General features: G+C 40.9%; 1 protein-coding gene across 5 annotated transcripts in view; it reads right to left on the bottom strand.

Annotated features, from left to right (window-relative positions):
* COL12A1 (collagen type XII alpha 1 chain) overlaps positions 1-20,932 on the bottom strand; it is a 149,657-nt gene that overhangs the window by 35,791 nt on the left and 92,934 nt on the right. For all 5 annotated transcript variants that reach the window (XM_059941783.1, XM_059941785.1, XM_059941782.1 and 2 more), the window contains 15 exons: positions 19,538-19,667; positions 19,001-19,140; positions 18,440-18,569; positions 17,093-17,235; positions 15,856-15,985; positions 15,068-15,210; positions 13,031-13,160; positions 11,149-11,268; positions 9,900-10,046; positions 8,554-8,670; positions 8,257-8,403; positions 7,647-7,721; positions 3,445-3,584; positions 1,433-1,556; positions 1,124-1,267 (listed from right to left, as the gene is read on the bottom strand). In XM_059941783.1, the coding sequence (XP_059797766.1) occupies positions 1,124-1,267; positions 1,433-1,556; positions 3,445-3,584; positions 7,647-7,721; positions 8,257-8,403; positions 8,554-8,670; positions 9,900-10,046; positions 11,149-11,268; positions 13,031-13,160; positions 15,068-15,210; positions 15,856-15,985; positions 17,093-17,235; positions 18,440-18,569; positions 19,001-19,140; positions 19,538-19,667 (1,960 nt within the window). The remainder of the gene's footprint in view (positions 1-1,123; positions 1,268-1,432; positions 1,557-3,444; positions 3,585-7,646; positions 7,722-8,256; positions 8,404-8,553; positions 8,671-9,899; positions 10,047-11,148; positions 11,269-13,030; positions 13,161-15,067; positions 15,211-15,855; positions 15,986-17,092; positions 17,236-18,439; positions 18,570-19,000; positions 19,141-19,537; positions 19,668-20,932) is intronic.

The raw sequence follows: 20,932 nt of genomic DNA, 5'->3' as shown, positions 1-20,932 counted from the left end.
AGCCTAAAATATACAGGAATCTGCTCAAAGTGCATAACATAACGGCAACAACTGATAAAAAGATCAGTGCATAGAACAATCTCTGTTGTAAGAAGACAGCATGACTTAGCACTAATCATGACTCATACTTTTAGCCAAAGACCCATGTATGTGCAGATGACAAATTCCATGTAATGAAGTACTTTACAATTTACACCACAATAAATCATGCATAGCATAGAATTCTCTCTAAAACATGTCCACGTTGGACGCTGCCTGAAGGATTGCGGGTGCTAATGCAACTATAAAGACTTAGTTTCATCTCTAATCATCCTGAATAACTAATCCAAAGGGCAGTGTAACAAGGAGGCTTTCAGCATGTTTGATTGACAAGATCTACACGAGCAATATCTCCCTGAGGTCTCTCTGCTCCTTTGCAGTGAACCTTCCAGCAATCTGTTTGGGGTCTGCATCTGCCAGGACGTGCGAAACCTATGTCTCTCCTTGCATAGGACTGAACCAGCGTCAAGACTCATTTATGCTACGGCAGGAAGCCTGCTTGAGGATCATCCCATTACTGCTGTTGTGTAGGCTTCCAGCCACTATGCGGGACAGACCCTGAGGCACGTCTCATACAAAGAACACACCATGTCATTTCTGAGCAATTATCAAACCATTCCATGATGAAATGTAAACTAACATTAGAAGGGTACGGAATACAGAGTAAAACAGAAACTAAAGTAACATCAGTAATTTTGGTCTTTTGCAATCATTCCTGGATGTTTGAAACTGTGAAAATAATGAGTGCAATCACTAGGCATCAAATTCATGCTTGTGCTATGTGGAAAACAAACTTACGGTTACCAGGGGGTAAGGAGCGGGGCGGGGGGACAAACTGGGAGATTGGGATTGACATATACCCACTACTATATATAAAACAGATAACTAATAAGAACCTGCTGTATAGCACAGGGAACTCTACTCAATACTCAGTAATGGCCTATATGGGAAAAGAATCTAAAAAAGAGTGGACATATGTACATGTATCACTGAATCACTTTGCTGTACACCTGAAACTAACACAACATTGTAAATCAACTATACCCTAATAAAAATTATTTTTTAAATGTATGCTTGTGCTTACCTGACTGCTGGATGACGAAAGCCGCCTTCTTGACCTCGTCCTGTGACCGACCGTCTGTGACCACAACCAGCACCTTGGGGACATTCTTCCTCATACCACTCTCCCAGGTCAAGACCTTCTCCTTGATAAACGTGAGAGCTTTGCCTATAGAATGTGGCATGGAACACTTTAGTGTCATCTCAGGGAAAACTATCCAAGTGCCCTTAGCCACGCCCAACTGATAAGCAATTGAATGTTAGAGTTACACTCTGCCTATCACTCCAAAGGCTTTGGAGAGTAAAGGTCTGTGTACACGCTGACGAACTGCACCTGTTCTCGTGTTTCCTCCTCTGTACCGGATATTCTGGAGGGCCCCGAGGGCCAGGGCCTTGTCGTTGTACGTGTTCAGCTTAAACTCAGACTTGACCTCGTCGCTGTACTGCACGAATGAGACCTGAAAGGAAAGGCGGTTTGGTGGTGAGGGTAAGTCACCTCTTTCAACGTTTCAATTGTCAAGTGATTCTTCTAGCTGCATAATGCGAAAAAGAAGTGTATTAGACCTGACGGAATATGGTACGCTCTTTATAGCTAATACAACTACTGCTGTCTCACTAAATTCTCTAATTTCTGATCTTCAGTGAAAGTGTCAGTAATTGATATTAATAATGTACATGCACTGTATTTATTCTCTAGGATGTAAGAAGGGATGGGTAAAACTGGAGAGCAATGAGATTCCAAGATTAGAAATGAGAACATACCATCTTGAGCTCAAATATTGGCTAAGCAATTGCTTCTCAGACAACTGACCCTCCACACTGACCACATCTATTCTTCATGGTAATATAAAAATGGCACGTGTGTGATAATAATCAGCACTCATCACAAATTCAGTGACAGTGTGATTTAGTGGAAAGAATAAAAGCTTTATAGTCAGGATTCAATGGGCTCAAATCTTAGCGCTGCCAGTTAATAGCTTTGTGACATTGGGTAGGTTCCCAACATCTCTGGGCCTTCGTTTTTTATCAGTAAAATGGAGATAATTATACTTACTTCTATGGCCAGTTTAAGGAATGAGAATCATGTATACAAAGTAGCTGGCACATAGAAGTTAATAAAATATGGTAGCTTTTTTTCTTATTTTTTATCAGAAATCTTAATTTCTAAAAGGATTTCAAAAAAGGCTTACTTGCTCACACTTTAAATTAAGACTATAACTAGCCTGACATTTTACTCTTCTTGGGTTGGAATAACATCTACAGGATTATTTGGGGATTTGAAATTTAATACATTCCACAAAGCATTATTCCATAAAAGAAGACATGATTTGTTTATGAAATTATTTGTGGTTTATGTCAAAAATCTCTTATTTTCATAACATCTGTAAGACGTACCTGTCTAAATAAAGAAGAAAATTCACCAAGAGAAATGGGAAGGGAAAGAGAATTCAGAAAAATAATAATACAATACAGTCTCTTGCCTTAAGCAGTCAATGATTTAGACAGAAGAGAATCACACAAATAATGACAATATAAAGAGATACGCGCCACAACAGCAACACAGACAAAACCCTTCAGGAGTCTGAAATGCCTAAAACTATCAAGGCAGCCTCTCCAGAAAGGGCGGAATTGAAGTGGGTCTTCAAGGTTGCAGAACCCAGGTAGTAAGTAACAGAGCCACTGGCCCTGAGTCCAGGGGTATGTTGGGAGTGGAGGAGATCCTCAGCTTTACTGGTGGGTCAGAGCTAAGTGAGGAATTATTCTTTGCGGTGTGCCATGGAAGGATTAATTTTTCTAACTTCCCACTCTAGTAAAAGCAATAAATTTGGAGTGATTCCAAAGCAAGATAATTGGTAGTTATCATTGTAGGAAAACAAATTAATTTCCCTTTGAGTTAACAATGGCCTTTCTTCTTCTGGTTCAGGTAGTATCTGCAATGTCATGATAGAGGGGGCAATAGGGTTCCACACACCCGCCTCCAGTCACTATCTATCACTGAATCTTCTGACTTAACGGGGTTACAACAATCACAATGCATTTAACTTCCAGAACATAAAATGACCTTTTAGGAAAATGTATCATTGTCAGAAGATTTAAGCAGGAAGTTATTAGACTCCCCTAAATTCTGCAACAGGAATATCATCTAGCCAAGAGAATACCTAGAGGAATATTTATTTTTCTATTTATTTATCATTTGCACCCAAGTCCTTCCCAAAAGTCTATGTGTAAAGAAAAAAGAAAATAACAAAGTCAAAATGGAGTTTAAACTGAAAAGTCTTTCTACTTAAAAGGTTGAAGGAAAATAGCAAGACATTACACATGAATAACCTTTGAAACGACACCCACCTGAATTCCAGCAGGACTGATTTCATCAAAGGCTCCCACAGTATTGAAGATGAATTTTACAACTTTGTTAAAATTATCATCCCCGATACTCCAGGAGGCGTCAGTCAAGAATACAATATCTGCCTTGGCCCCTTTGCACACTGGGGGAAAAACACAGAGGAAGCCCCAAATCTCATGAATTCTTTCATTTCAGTGAAGTTACACAACTGAGAAACGTAATCTAACACCCTGCTACTCCTCCAAGTGCGGTTCAGCAGCAACGGCATTGCCTGGGAGCCTGATAGAAATGCAGAGTCCTGGGGCCCACCCCCGACTTCCTGCATCCGAATCAACGGTAGCAAGGTGCCAGATGATTCACGTGCACAGTGAAGTCTGAAAAGCGCTAGTCTAACTGGCCCCCAATTTCTGCTCTGGAATTACTCCATCTCCTCACTCTACACGCATATGCTCCCTCCTCATGGGATTCTTCAAGTAGCTTCAAACAATAACTAAGGAGGAAATCAAGTGAAAAAACAACCATGCTCAGAACTTAAGAAGAGTCCTCAGTGGGTTTGGAGATTTTTGTATATAATTATCAAAGACTTGGTGTAGATAAGGTGTCTTTTCATTTTAAATTAGGCCACTAGAATCTTATGGAGGGAGGGAAGGGATGGAATAAAATAAAGAAACACCTTTAATTAGAATCTTCAGACTTGAAAGCTAAAAATTCTGAAAGTAAAAATTTAACATTTTAGTGATAAAAACTTACCGTGTAGAATGTTTAACACCAAGAATGAGCCCTAATGTAAATATGGACTTTGGGTGATAAAGATGTGCCAATATAGGTTCACAGAATGTATCAAACGTCCCACTCCGGGTTGGTAGGGGGCACGTTGAGAGTGGAGGGAAGCTGTGCACGTGAGGGGGCAGGGCATGTCGGGAGTTCTGTGTACTTTCAGCTCAAATTTGCTGTGAACCTAAAACTGCTCTAAAAAATAAAGCCGATTAAGAAAAAAACCTTAACGTGTCTTTTTTTTTTTTTTTTCAAAATTCACACTCTTATATGTTGTGGAATACGAATACACCAGAGCAGTAAGTCATTACCACCAAAAAGGTAACAAACATATCCATCACCCCCAAAAGTTCACTGGTGTCCTTTTATAATAGTCTCTCCCTGTCAGTCCTCTCCACACCCCTTCCCATCCCCAGAAAATCACTGATCTCCTTTTGACATGATAGATTAATTTGCGTTCTCCAGAATTTTATATAAATGGAATCAGACAGTATCTTTCTTTTTTCCTCAGGCATCGTGAACCCAGCAGCATTATTTGGAGATTCATCTACGTTGTTGCGTTTAACAATAGCTTGTTCCTTTCTCTTGCTGAGAAGAATTCCATTTATTCCATTATTGCTTATTATTTCACTTTTTGATGAACATTTGGGGCATTTCCTGTTTTTTTCCAATTACCCGGTTTTTTTTTTCTTACAAATAAAACTGCTATGAATATTCATGTAGAAGTCTTTGTGTGAACATATACTTTCATTTCTCTCGGTTTAGCACCTCGTAATGAAATGACTGAGTGGTACCGTAGGTTTATGTTCAACTTGAAGAAGCTGCCAAGCTGTTTCCAGCGTAGTTATACATTTTACATTCCCACCAGCAGTGTATGAGGGTTCTAGTTACTCTACGTCTTTGCCAACACATGGTCATTTTAATTTTAGACATTCTGATATCTCATTGTGGTTTTGGCTTGCATGTCTCTAATGACTGATACTGAGCATTCATATATCTTCTTTGGTAAAATGTCTTTTCAAATTTTTTGCTCACTTATTAAAATTGGGTTGTTTGTATTTTTATTACTGTGATTTGAGAATTATTTATGTAACATGGATATAAGTATTTTAGCAGATTATGTGATTTGTAAATATTTTCTCCTAATCTGCGACTTGTCTTCTCATTCTCTTAACAATGTTGTTCAAAGAGAAGTTCTTAATTTGGATGAAGTACAATTTATCAATTATTTCTTTGCTCACATTTTTGGTGTGATATTGAAGAAATCTTGGCCTAACTTCAGGTCACAAAGACACAAAGGTTTATAGATTTAATTATTATATGTGGGCTTATGATCCATTTTTTAAAATGTTTTTTTATCGTGGTAAAAGCCACATAATATAAAACATACTATTTTAACCACATTTAACTATACAGTTCAGTGGCACTAAATACCTTCACATTGCTGTGCAACTCTCACCATCATCCATCGCCCTAATTTTTTACCTTCCTCAACTGAAACTCTGTCCCCACTAAACACTAACTCCCCATTCCCCCTCCCCACCCCCCTTGCCCTCCTGCTCCTGGCATCTACCAATGTACTTTCTGACTCTACGAATTTGACTCTTCTAGGTACTTCATTTAAGTGGAGTCAAACAGTATTTGTCTGCACCTACTGTATACTGGAATGCATTTTTAAGGTAAACTTAATATATGCCTTACAAACAGATTGTACCTTCTTTTTTTTTCCCCCTGTGCTATACAGTAGGTTCTCAATTAGGTATCTATTGTATACATAGTAGTGTGTATATGTTGAATCCCAATCTCCCAATTTATCCCACCCCCTTTCCACCCCCTTGGTGTCCACATGTTTGTTCTCTACGTCTGTGTCTCTATTTCTGCTCTGTAAATAGGTTCATCTGTACTATTTTTCTAGATTCCACATATATGCGTTAATATATGATATTTGTTTTTCTCTTTCTGACTTACTTCACTCTGTATGACAGTCTCTAGGTCCATCCACGCCTCTGCAAATGGCACAATTTCCTTTTTATGGCTGAGTAACATTCCATTGTGTATACGTACCACATCTTCTTTATCCATTCCTCTGTTGATGGACATTTAGGTTGCTTCCATGTCCTGGCTATTGTAAATAGTGCTGCAACGAACATTGTGGTACATGTCTCTTTTGGAATTATGGTTTTCTCTGGGTATATGCCCAGGAGTGGCATTGCTGGATCATATGGTAGTTCTATTTTTAGTTTTTTAAGGAACCTCCATACTGGTCTTCATAGTGGCTGTATCAATTTACATTCCCACCAACAGTGCAAGAGGGTTCCCTTTTCTCCACACCCTCTCCAGCATTTACTGTTTGTAGATTTTTTGATGATGGCCATTCTGACCAGTGTGAGGTGATACCTCACTGTAGTTTTGTTTTGCATTTCTCTAATAATTAGTGATGTTGAGCACCTTTTCATGTGCCTCTTGGCCATCTGCATGTCTTCTTTGGAGAAATGTCTATTTAGGTCTTCTGCCCATTTTTGGATTGGGTTGTTTGTTTTTTTTGATATTGAGCTGCATGAGCTGCTTGTATATTTTGGAGATTAATCCTTTGTCAGTTGCTTCGTTTGCAAATATTTTCTCCCATTCTGAGGGTTGTCTTTTCGTCTTGCTGAACATGTCTTTAAGCCAAAAATATTTACTGAATTCCTTTCAACAGTCTAGAGAAACACATTACTATTTTATCCTATAATAATACACCTTTAATTTTTAATTTTACTTCTTTAATAGGCTTAATAAAGCCATAACATTCTAGAGCCTTCTAAGAGAAAAGAAAAATACTTTCAATTAAATGTTGGAAACAGAATGTGGGAAAAGAATAAACCAGTCGTTAATCAGCTAAAACTTAATTTGATGAAGCACTGAGCATTGCCCCAAATCACTGAGAGACCAATCTTAATAGCTCAGTCTATGTCTTTTTACCAGTTCACTACAAGGGACAATTATGTCTCCAACTTTGGTGAACAGAACGTTTCTAGCTTTGTGTAATCCAGGGCCCTTCTCAGGTCAGAAGCCAGGAATTCCAAAGCCAAAGGCCCCATGGGTTACGCTGCAAATTTAGCCCAAAAGGTTCCCAGTGCCTGTTGATGCCAGCAGCCGCAAGAAAGAAATGCCCGCCATGTGACAATGGATTATTTAAGGCACCCCTAGACCTTCACCTGCAAAATCGAGGCAACAGAGTTCCAGCTGAAGAGGCGGAGTGGTTTATGATTGGTTTTATTCACACTAAAATGGGCCTGGAGCAGAAGAGCAAATGACTGGTAATCTTTGCCTTTAACTGAAAAACTCTTTGAGCAGGAATAATAGGTCAGAAATGTTCTGTATCAACTGCATAAGTAAGAAGGCTATGAATCTCTATCAGCTGGATGCATTGCCTAATAGCAGTGCTTACCTTCCCGGGCTGGTGGAATCGTGGGAGGGGGAGGAGGTGTAGGTGGCTCTGTAGGAGCTTCTGTTGGTTTTACAGCTAGAATTAAAAGTAATAATTAGAAAAACGCAACATGTGCACATTTCATATCTCAGAAAGTAAATTTTAAGAGCCATTTAAGTCCTCGATAACAAAGCAAGTGTCAATGGGCACTGACATACTGGGAATCCTATCTGATCCAAAATTGGTACCATTGGTAGTCACTCAACATTGACTACAGCAGCGCGAAGCGGAGCCCAGATGCAAAGGGAGAACGTAAGACCTTCAGATACAGTCAGATGAGCAAAGGTCACTAATACGGATACATGTTCACCCTCTCACTGTCAGCTAGAGCCAGCTCTCCCTCCTTTAGGTCTTTCCTTACGATTACGCCAACTCTAACAGGGGCAGCACGGATTTGCTGCAGATAAAGGTGCTGCACCAGCCACAGACGCCACTTCAAGGACCTGCCATCATGCCACTATTGCTGCTCGTGAGGAGAAGTGCCACACAGGAGTCACTTACGTCTCCCACACCCAGAGCATCCTACTCTGAAGCCTTACAGAGACTCCCCAGATTACTCAAAAACACTTACTAGTATGTTCTTTGACAGAGACACCTGGTCCCTCAAGATTTGGTGTCTGCACAAAGACAGTGACGCCATAATCAGTGTCTGGTGACAGGCCGGTGAAACAGTGACTGGTTTCTGACCCACGCACGGTAATCTCCTGTCCTCTTGTTCCTGATGAGGACAGCAGAGGAAAAATGCCAGTGTCACCAGTAATTCTATTTAAAGACATTTTGATACATCATTGTATAAATAGAACGACACCTTTACGGAAGTTTTAAATGTGGCTACTATGTGCTCCGGGTCACGTTTTTGCACACGTACCATCTGCAGGGCTCAGTTTCAGCCTGTAGGAAGTTGCTGCCCGGTGAGCTGACCATCTAACACAGAACGTGTCCCACCCGACCTGGTAAGTTTTCAGATCCGTCACGTTCAAATATACTACAAGAGAAGGACAGAAAGAAATAGATTTACTTCACAAATAAAGGCAAAAAGCATACTTTTAGTCACAACACAATTTTCAAACTTCCACTGGGGCTGAAAAAAATAATGTCTAAAGTCTCACATTGTTTCTTCATGAGAAACATACATGAAACAAATACGAAAACATGGTATTGTCAAAACCGACCTCCCTTCCTATGACTGATTTTCAAGGGAAGGAAAATCCACATTCAGGCGTACCTCTGAGATACTGCGGGTTCAGTTTCAGACCACCAGAATAAAGCAAATATTGGTACAATAAAGCGAGTGACACAAATATTTTGATTTCCCAGTGCATAAAAGTTATGTTTACACTATACCTTAGTTTATTAAGTGTGCAATAGCGTTATGTCTAAAAGAATAACGTTCATACCTTCATTAAAAACACTTTATTGCTAAAAAATATTAACCATCATTTGAGCCTTCAACAAATTGTAATCTTTTTGCAATAGTAACATCAAAGATTACGGATCTCCGATCACCATAACAAACATAATAACAATGAAAAAGTTTGAAAAACTGCAAAAACTACCAAATGTGACACAGAGACATGAAGTGAGCAAATACTGATGGAAAAATGGCACCAGTAGACTTGCTCCATGCCGGGTGGCCACAAACCTTCAATTTATAAAAAAACACCGCATCCGCCAAGCACAATACAGCCAAGTGCAATGAAACGAGGTCTGTCTATAGCCCCTCTCAACACAATGAATGTCAACGACACCTCATGAAAAATAATAAAACAAATTTTCTGAAAGGCTATCTGCTAAGTCCTCAAATAGCCATTAAAGCACTTGATGACAACAAAATCTATCTGTAAGCTGCATCAGTCATCATGGCATTTATGTGAAAACTTTCAATTAGATCAATACATTTAGGTAATATACGTTTAACATCAAATGTCAGGAAAAACCACATAGCATCCCACATGGATAAAATCATAATTTTTATAATTTTTATCTTTTAAAATTCAAAATGTATTTTCTATGAAACAAACATATCTCATCATTATACATTTTGTATACTTGATTATATGACGTTAAGTATTTGTTTAGCTGGACACAAAAGAGTTACCTACTCAATGCTGAGGAAACACGTGTAAGAAAAAGAAAGAAAGAAAATTAAAACAGACTGACCTGGTCATTTATACTACGCTTTTTCTTACAACCACAAAAAGCTACGTGACTCACATGTAGTGCCTTGGTCCGTCAGAGGGACACTGAGTCCAGAATCATACTGAGCATAAACATTCACGTCATAGGTGGTGCTGGGGTTGAGATTGTGTAACGTGTATGATGTCACTTCTCCAACAAAGACCTCCATGGGCTCATTGGAACCTTTAATAACAATCACAAAAATACATAGAAATATGCCATCCCTAGTCTCAAATTTTTCTTAAAATCAAATAACCTATACTCAAATGATAGTATGAACACCATTAATTCCATAGCCCTTATGCACGTGCTCCCCGTAACACACGCTGCATTACGTGGTGAATACAAAACTGTAAGCAGAGACCGAAGCCTTTTCCTTGTTATTCTCAAAGCATAGCACAGTAGCTAGCATGTGTACTAATGAATGTAGCATGTGTGTAATTAATGTTCCTTTAACGAACAGATCATCACACCGTCAACTACTCTAGACTCTCAAGCCTCTTCTTTACGCTCCAGTTTGCCAGCATAGTGCTTTGTACATACTGGGTGCTCAATTAACATTTTTCTGCTGTAGAGATGATTTGAGAACGTCTATCTCCCACCCCGTTCCATGCAGTGTGGTTACTGAAAGTCCTCCACCTTGAAGTTCCCTCTCCATTTCTTACACAGGCTCACATATCCTTACACTTGCCTTCTCTCCTTTATTTTTTTCTAGTTCACATCCTTCCTGGGTGCATGGAAGATACCCCAGCAAATTTACGATGAAAGTATTTTGCTTCCATTTTGCTAAACATATAGACAGAAGGTGGAAACATAGATGGCGAATAACTTAATAGAGGGGACATCCATTTAGGTGAAAGTGGCAGTGGGAAGCTGAAAGCAAGCCTGCCGTGACTAAACTAAAATGCACATGCCCTGAATGGAATAATACCTTGACCTGATGGGAAAAATACACAAGTTTATACTAATTAAGTACTCATTATTTCACAATCATAATAACATATAGGTTGTCTGAACACAGCTTCAATTTGTGCAATTATATGAACCAGATCAGACGTTTCAGTCATGCAGATTAACGGGAGTGGCATCTAAACCCATAGTAACAATGATACTTTAGACCATTGGCTTAAATACTATTTCCAGAAACGTTACCTCTGGTAGGAGAGGACTTGATGTGATAACTGAACTATCAGGAGAATCTAATCATGGGGGATGCAACAAAGAACACCCTCATGCACAAATAACCCTCCAATGCATTTCTAAGATGATAAAGGTGCTTCCTTACCCACTGGCTTATACACAATTTTATATCCGAGAACGGGAGATGGTGAAGGATCCCAGGACACTCTGAATCTCGTATACCATTCATCTGAGATGTGTATGTTCTGAGGAGGAAGTAATCCCACTGGAAACAAATATTGGCACACGTTACTGACCTCTTATTGACAAACGAGGAGAGAGCACAGAACTTTATGAGTATTGACCATGAATATTGACAGTGCAGCCTCATGAGAGCAAATTAATAATATCCCATATTGTCCCTCTCCAGAAAACAATTAAAAGGTATTGAAATGTTCAACAGAAAGCTTAGTAGTTTTCCAAATTCAAACAGCAAATCAAATGGACTCAGGAACTGGTGATTTCTAGAACTGGATTCAGAATTATAAAAAGTAAAAGAGATCTCATACCATTTTTTTGGATGTTGTAGATCACAGATTGTTAGAGCCAAAAAAATGATTTACAGACTATTTAATCTAACCATCTTATCACAAAAATAAGATATGATTTGCCCAAGACCACACAGCTAGCTAGTGACGAAAACGAGGTTCTTCCCCAGCACCACTATAACCTCTACCAACATAACCTAGAGTAAATGCTCACACCTCCAGAGCACTACCCAACTCTACCCCCTATTAGATCAATGCTGTGAGGTAGGCCGTTAGTCAGCCGCTGAGTTATTATTCACAGCATTACACAAATAAGGACTCAACTTCAAAAACTTTTTTACAAGAGAAACCAGAAGTGGCTTTGGCCCTTCCTAGAAAACTAAAGATCTAGTAGAGATTTGTTTATGTTCTTGATTAAGCATAGAATTCTGAAATACGGCATTTCCTCCAGAAAAATACCAAAATATATTCTGAAACCTAAGGGAAGAGTGAAAATGGGAAGCTGTTAAATTAAAATCATCTTGAGTCGCTAGATGGAGTCTCTGTTGACTCAGTCCTGTAGACAACAGGTGTCAATAAATATACAAATTCCTGGCCTCCAAAGACTGAGCTGAAACCCTCTGGTCCTGCTTTTCTCTCAGGAGTTTTCAGATGTTACCTCTCCCAAATCCTGTAATGTTGTCAAAATCATTTAAGTAGAAAAAGAGTTTGGGCGACTAAGTGTAGCAAGGAGCCTGAAATCATGTGACTTAAGTGGATTTTGGCTGAACGAAGTGGAAAAGTGTCTTACCCATGTCTCCCAGTAACGGAACCCAGCGGACCCATGGCCCAGCCCACCTTCACGCTCAGCCAGGGACTCTCAACTTTGCCTGCACACTAGAACTTCGGCAGGTCTGGACCACGTCTAGACCATTAACATCAGTATCTCTCGGGGTGGCGTCCAGGCGTAAGCCTTTTTAAAGGTCTTCAGATGATTCCAGCAACCAAATTAGAGGACTTTTGATCTAAACCATAAGAAACTGCCACCCACGCAGGCTAGAAAAGCGGCCTGAACCCTGGTAAACCATTAGTACAATAGAAAAAATAGTTTTTAAAAAAAAGCTAAATTTGTAAAGACAGAAGATGATTACCAATCATCTTGCTTCTTTTTCATGACTTAAGATTCTATGGTGATGGGGTCTTTTTTGCTGACACTTAATTGACTGAGTTAACAGCTACAGCCTTAACTGATACCACACAAACTAAAACATGATTCAGTGACTAAGCAGTGGTTTTCCAAAGAATAAAACTATCTCAAGCAAAGCAAAATATGCAGATTTGTGTCTCATTTTCCTTCTTTCAGTGGACCTTTAAAAAGTTAATAACACATTCCGTTGTCATATCATTCTGACAAAATTCAATATCTAATACAAATGTTAATGCAGTATCAATGGAGTGTCTGAGATGTATATACTCAAATACTACCAAATTTAAAGATTATAAAGGGTTTAAGACATTTACCAGTTCTTCCATTTCCTGTCAAATGGGTACCATCTCCGTCTTCATAAACAGCAATAACAGTAATTTTATATGGGGTATCAGATTGCAGGGGCTGTAGCATTACATTGTTTCTTCTGCCTGGGACAGTGGTCTGCAGGGGAAGTTAAATTATGAAGTTATCATCAGCTAGAGGACTTCCAGATCAATACTTTTGTATGTATTACCATAAACGGTAATGTTTTCTTCGTGGTTTCTTTTTCTTGCACAATGCTCAGGGCGAGGCAAACTGTCTACCACTGTGCGACAAGGGAAATGGTTTTAGAGTCAGGCAGGTCTCAGCTCAAATCCCGCATCAGCCACCTCCCAGTCCTGTGGCTCAGCGTCTCAGAAGGATGGAAGCCGTGAGGACGAAAGGCAGTATCTCGTACAGCACCTCCACACACGTGACTGTGCTCCCCTCCTTCCCCGCTCCGCCATGTGTGTCAGTTTCATGGTGCTCCTCCCACAAATATGCACCCTGCGCCCACCGTGGGCCAGGTGTGGTACCAGCCGCTGGGAACCCACTGGGGAGCAAAAGCGGACTCAGTTTCTGTCCTCAAGAGAATCAGTTTTGGCTTCCCTGGTGGCGCAGTGGTTAAGAATCCGCCTGCCAATGCAGGGGACACGGGTTCGAGCCCTGGTCCGGGAAGATCCCACATGCCGCAGAGCAACTAAGCCCGTGTGCCACAACTACTGAGCCTGCGAGCCACAACTACTGAGCCTGCGCTCCACAACGAGAAGTCACCACAATGAGAAGCCCGCGCACCGCAACGAAGAGTAGTCCCTGCTCGCTGCAACTAGAGAAAGCCCACGCGCAGCAACGAAGACCCAGCGCAGCCAAACATAAAATAAATAAATTTATATTAAAAAAAGTATCAGTTTTGCTAATATTAATTAGGGGAAAAAGAGGAAATGGAAAATACATTCAGCTGCCCCCACAAAGAGCAAATGAACCAGACAGGCCTCTCAGTCTCTCTTCCAACTCTATGCTTTGCTTCTACAAAAAGCAGGGATCACTTAAACCATGAATTCCAGCGCAGAGTTCCCTAATTCCAAATGGTGAATTGGGAGGGAAATTACATTTTTAATGTTTTCAGAAAGTGACGGGAAATTGCGTATTTGTCCATGGCAAGTCTGAATAAACAGTAAAGCAGGACCTTCTTTGCTTTGGCAAACTAAGTGTGGTAATACCGCTTACCCCAGCCTGATCAGAAACTCTTAAATGGCCGTTACATGGGTTTCTGATTAATAAAAATAGGAGCTTGAATTAAAGCCTAATATATCAAGTTCAAGTAGATATCATATTTTATAACATGGGGATAATGAAGGGAGAACCATCAGAGAGGATGTATGTGGCAAAATGGCTGCAAACCACAGACCTCACTGCCTTACAATCAACATTCTGTGTAAGAGTCTACTAAACTATCACATCAATGAATCACTAGACTTTAAAGAAAGTCGTGAGTTCTTCCATCCATAACGGATGGATGTACATACTGAGGGCTAGGAGGAAGTTAGAAGAAACTTGAATCTGGTTCTAGAGTGACGAAATATGACACTCAAAAAGGTTAAAGCTAATATGAGAGTATGTATACTCCAAAACCAAAGTGTACCCAAAAATGTTAACTTCAGAGCAAAGAGAGCTTGATTAGCCCTGGAGTATTGAAGGGAGACCTTGTGGAGGAATTGTATTTCAAGAAAGGTTAAGATTTAGAGAGTCACATAACTCGAACATTAAGTTAGGTAGCTCAGAATAATAGGTACCATGTTTCACCGACTCAGTTCCCATGGTATAATTAGATAGTTAGAAATACACATTTTTATGAGATAAGATAATTTTTCAACCTGTGCGTAGAAGAGAAATGAGCCCAAAGATACTGATTGTGCAGGTGGCCCCAAGATCACATCAGAGAAAGACTCAACTGTAATCACAGCACTTCCTAAAGAAGAAAGCTTCCTTTCACCCTCCAACCTGGTGAGAGATTACAAAATGCTCAGATGAAAGAGTGACAGACTCACGTATTCATCGATTGGGTCACCAACGGTGGGAGAATAAATGATCCTGTATTGCTGAACCGGCCCATCAGCGTGGTCCCAGGCTACCGAGAGGCTGTTGGTTGTCTCCCCAAAGACTCTCAGATTTCTTGGTCCACTTCGCGGTACTAAATAAATAAATACAACAGAGTTGGTTTCCTGTCTCTGACCATAGTGGACACAGGGGTGGAGGGAGGGGCATGAAAGAATGGAACCCAGGGCAGAGTAACTGTACCCTGGTACTTCACCACTCTCTGGGTTGCTTACTCCCTTATGATGAAATACACATGTACGGCTCTAATGTGAAACCATAAACAGTAGAAAGTGCTGCATTCAGAGCTACGATTACATGTGACAGAGACAGAGAGCTTCCAGTGACAGAGAGCTAAGTTTGAACCTGAAAGTACAGCCTAGGAGAGAAAGGGATTATTTTAACTGCATAAGCACCTCCTGTTTAATGAAACAGAGAGGCCGCGCCCTAACACTTCCAAAGTGCCCAGTTGGTGAGAAGACCCACCGCAGGCAGAAGAAGGGAAGAAACGCCTCCCTAACTGGGGTCCCAGATGAGAAAACGGCCAAACGACATCACTCAGCTGGGAGGGCAGTCATGGGCCCAAGGCTCCAGGCTGAACGTGACTGTGGGCAACCCAGCGCTCCCCTCACCTGCGCAAGGTAGAGGCGATTCCCCACACCCCTCACTCACCACCCACACCCCCCAGGCCTCCCGCCCCAAGTCACAAGGGAACCCGGTGGAGAAAGGATTTCCGCCTCACACGTGCGGCCCTGGGCAGGGCTGGGATTCCCCTCCGCGTCCGGGTAGAGGGCAACGATGTTCACGGAATAGGGTGTGTCCGGAATCAGCCGCTCCAAGTGCACCGTGCGGGTGTTTCCCGGCACCACGATCTGGAGGGGAGGACACGCCAGATTCTACTTGACCACAACCCAAATGCTTACTGAGTCTTTTATTAGTCGGCATGATAATGTTTACAGTAAAAGGCTGAGCCCAGCACAGCAGAAACCAGCTTCTATGCTACCTCATGAGATCTGCCCAAGCCACACTGTTAAATGCAATTTATCCTCAGAAATTTCCTCTCCAAAAGAAGTTAGTTCATACTTGACCCTTAGTGACTTCAACTATCTCCCATTTGTGTTCATTATAAAGGTTCTCAAATACAACATCCAGGGCTCATGACAGTTACCCAAAAGCATCCCGAATGTTAGGTACACATAAGAAAAGGGACCACACACACACACACACACACACACACACACACACACACACTGTGGTAAAATAGAGAGCTACTCCATGCAATGGATAAGGGCAGTACTGTCTGAATGTGTCCTACCATACACAGGGACATACAAATCAATATTCTTACAGAGCACATCTATCTCTCCTCATTTGTTTACCTTTGTTCGTCGTCATTGTCTATTTTGGTAAAGACTTGTAAATTAAATTAGTCTATAAATTTACTTTCCCACAGGTGTTCTATCCCTTGTCAAATTAGTAATTTCTGATCTCAAAATTATTAATCTACTTAGAAAACTGCATAGTACTATGAATTGAAGATAGATTGGGCAACCTGTTAAGAGCCAATGAACGCAAACTTTAAGGTATTTTCATAACAAAGACGTGTATGTTACAACAAAAGCCCATACTGACGAGGTCTAGCAATGATTTGCATTCACTACTGGGGCTTTTAACTTATATAGCTAATTTGCATTTTTCCAAAATTCATTTTTGCTAACTAACCCTATCGTTAATACACCTACTTTAATTCATCAAAAGCAATCATTTAAGCCTTACACATGGGCATGCCCGTGGCTTGCATCCTCACAGGCAACCAAACAGGACACAAACTTGAGACTAAGCTCATCAGGAAAGGAGGTTTCCAGGAGACCCGGTGCCACACCAACTGACTTATTGTTGCTGGCCAGCAACTAGAGCAGGAGGCACGGTAAAATCTACAGCATTCTTCTGTCGAGCTCTACGACGACAGCATGACTTACAGATTCCGAGGGTCTCGGGCCAGCCAGGGGCGAATACACGACGCGGTACTGCTGCACCGGCCCAGGCGCCGAGTCCCAGCGAACGTCCAGGCTGTTTGGCGTTGGATTGTACACTTGGACGTTTCTTGCCAGCCCTCTCACCACTGAGGAAAGAAAAGCCAACACATATTTCTTACATCTGTTTACGTATGTCAAGTTTTTGCTATCACTTCTCCAAAACTTCTACTCTGTAACAGGATAAAATACTGTCCTCCTTAAACTTCTAATTATCTACACACAAAAGCAGATTAAAATTCTCCAAATCCAAATGTAGTCAAAATTAGCCAACTATGTCCTTGGTCTATATGGAAGCAAAGTTGTTGCCAATAAAAACAAGCTAGTAAAAGCACAATGATAGCACTGGGTTGGCCACGAAAGAACAAGGGGCAAGGGACAAGATGCTTCAGTTTTCCAACACAGGTAATGGAGAGACAGAGGATTTTATAGCTCTGCCTTCTAGGTGAAAACTGACAACACCGATGAAGCCATCTAATTCCATCAGCTACATTCACCCATTCATTCCTTCTCATTCAACAAATAGATACTGAATGTCTTCTGTGATTAAAAGAAAAGGCAAAAGGAGGGAGAAAAGATACACTCAGTTCTCAGTTACCTGCCCCAATAGGGACTTAGAAAACATGCAAATTAAATCCATGTATTAACCCCAAACTCTAGTTTAGCCAATAACATCATCTTTCCAGACCGCTAATCTTTTGCCAAAAGAAGTCATCTGTATTTGCTCTCTTTTAGCCATCAGCAAGTGTATTTTTAAAGCCAAAGAAATATTTATAGGTATGCCCCAAAGCCTTTAAGCAGTACTAGAAAGAATTGTAAAACCACTATACGCTGCTTTCTCAAGATGTTAATGGCAAATGAAAGCACACGGATTTTCAGCGCCAAAAAGCACTTCATCAGCAAACCAGAGAAATGTGCGATCAAGTAATGTGATGAACAGATTTCAACAATTGACGCTACGCAAGCCAATTACAAAACACTGCTTCACACAAATTTATAAGGCACAAAGCAAAGCTCATGAACTTTTGTGAGTGAAACAGAATACTGGTGATTACATACACATTTATAAATCCTGAAATTATCATTTCAGAAGAAGAATGCCATTATAACTTTTTATTTCATACACTAAAATATTAACAGTTGGTGGTGTTTGGATGGTAAACTATGGGTAATTTTTATGTTTTTGTTCTATCATGAATTTTCCAAATTTTCTTCAGTGGGCCTATATGGCCTTCACACGGAAAAGCAAAGCGTGTCACGAAAAAAGCTATATTTTTCTGCCTTCTTACTTACATGTCCTTCCAGTATCTGATATGCGTCCTCCATCACCTTCAGAATAAACGGGAACGACTGTAACAGTGTATGAGGTATCTGGCTGCAGATTCCTAAGAATGGCATAATTGGTATTCCCAGGGATTGGTACCTAAAGATTTTAATAAAATGTAAAGTATCTGATTTGAAAAACCTGTCAAAGAAATAATACTTCGAATAATATAATACTCAAAATATTAACTCAAGACCAAGTCAAGAAGCAAGTTCTGTAATATCGGGATGTAACGACGTGCCCCCAGACGAACTGTTATAAGAGTCTCCGAAGAAAGACTTCTCTACACTCACCCCAGGCTCCCCCTCAGAACTCCCTGAAAGGATTACTTCCCCTAGCCCCAATCCCCCGCAAAAACTCCCTGATCACCCAGGCACAAGACACCAACCTACCGCCCTCTGCCAAGTCCTACTGAATGAATATGAACTGCTTCAGCACTAAGGTAAATCGGTTATCTCTTTAGCTCCACTTTGCAATCATTCGGCTACAGCGAAAACAAACACGCTTTTTTCCCTACAGGAAATAAGTACCAGTTCCTCCGCACCGCCTGCTGTGGGTACGTAGAAGAGCTTGTACTGGCGAGGATTGCCCTCTGCATGGTCCCAGCGAACGTTCAAAGTGCTGGTGGAAGGGTCGTACACTCTGAGGTTCCTTACAGTATTCAAAGGCTCTGAAATGCACGGAAAGCCCATCACAGTGCGGTCCTAACAACCCAGCACTCACAAAACACAGGTTCCCTGATGTCTCCCCACCCCACAAACGTTTGTTGAAGTCCTGAATAAGTGAAAGAACGTCTGTGATCATCTGACACGTGTCTCATCTCTCCAGAGAGATTTTGGCCCCTGAGCCGTTTTTGTTTGTCTTATCCTAGAAAGTAATAAACGTCTTTCTCCTTGAACAGAGACAGATGACTCCAAGTAAGGATATTGAAAACAATTAAGATCGTTATTAACACGGCTTTTAAAAGATTAGCAAAAGGCTGTGTCACCCCGGGGTTTCCAGAGGAAGATGTGATTCCATCCCCGCGAACGTTATGTAAAGAGCCGTGGGAGTCTGGGTTCACTTACTGGTCTTGCCCCTTCCTGTCATGCGACCGCCTTCACCGTCTGGATACAGGGAGGACACAGTGATGGTGTAAGGAGTGTCAGGCTTCAGCTTCTGCAGGAGCACGCTGTTTTGCCGTCCTCCTATCGTGGTCTTGAGTAAAACAGGGATAAGTGTGAGCCTTGCTCTCTCCATCTCACTGATCTGTTAGAAAAAGCTCTTTCTACAGGGGAGCTATTTGAGATCTTTGCCAAGATCTGGAAACAGGTCCCACAGTGAAAGCTGAAAATATATCTTAGGGTATAATTTTAAATGTAAAATATGCACTTTCAATCATAAAAAAGGATTTTAAGCCTTAAACTGGTGACCTTAAAAAAGATATTTCAACTTGCTGGCCGCCAGCACTGTGAAATTTCATCCAAAACACATTTCACAGATCTCTTCCCCAAAAAGGCATTAATCATAAGTGAGCTGCAAAGGAACTTTAAGATAGCAAAGAATTGCACGACAGTAGAGGCTCTGCACCATTAAGTGTTATTCTTACCTTTTTACAGATGTTTTTTATTTGCTTAAGAAACATATTAAAATGATTCAGCAAAAGATCTAAAGCTTTTGGTTTTCCCCCTCAAAAACTGCCCCTCTAACAGCATGAGCTGTGTAAACTACGTGACGGGACCCTCTGCCAGGCCACACTCAGGATTCCAGCCTTGTGGTATGAAGCTTTTTCAATGTCCTCTGATTACAGAGTTTGAAGGTTTTAATTCATTGCTTAAGGCCATCTAGTTATCTTGCTGAAAGGAAATTTGTATGATTTGTTAACGGTCTACCAGATTCAGATGTTTATGCCATACTAATTAAAATCGCATGAAAGTGGCATGTGGCCCGCGAAGCCACATGGGGATGGCTGGTCCAGATGTTCCCCACTTAGCACGCATCCACTCAAGCAGTCTGCGTTTCAGAGAAAGCCTCAGTGAATCGCTGTACTCCTCCTCAATATGGGCAAATTGGACCACAGTGGCTAATTCTAACAGATTTAGTATCTGAGGTTATGAGAACAAAGTATCGACGTATTTGATACTTAACAAATCTGAAAGCATCCGCTTAGTAGAACTAGCCTCATGAGGAAGCGGAATGGGGTGTGCCTGCTTCCCCCATCCAGCCCTCCAAAATATGCCAGCATCGGTGATTCATTCCTTTGATTATTTCGCAGACTAGCATTAAAATGCAAATATCCTTAAGAATAACAGACCTTAAGGGATTATCAGCTAATACTGTACAGAGGATACGTTTATGAGACTCCTTCTAATTATAACAAACAGCTGAGAGACAGGAAAGAGAGACCCAGGGCAGCATTTGGATGGTCAGTACCACCAAGAACAGAAATGCTAAGGACAAGCTTTGCCTAAATCTGGCCTGGC

The sequence above is a fragment of the Balaenoptera ricei genome, chromosome 12 (assembly GCF_028023285.1).
Source record: "Balaenoptera ricei isolate mBalRic1 chromosome 12, mBalRic1.hap2, whole genome shotgun sequence".
NCBI classification, from domain to species: Eukaryota; Metazoa; Chordata; class Mammalia; order Artiodactyla; family Balaenopteridae; genus Balaenoptera; species Balaenoptera ricei.
Note: the sequence above shows the minus strand (reverse complement) of the source record. Positions and strands in the feature narration are given on the sequence as shown.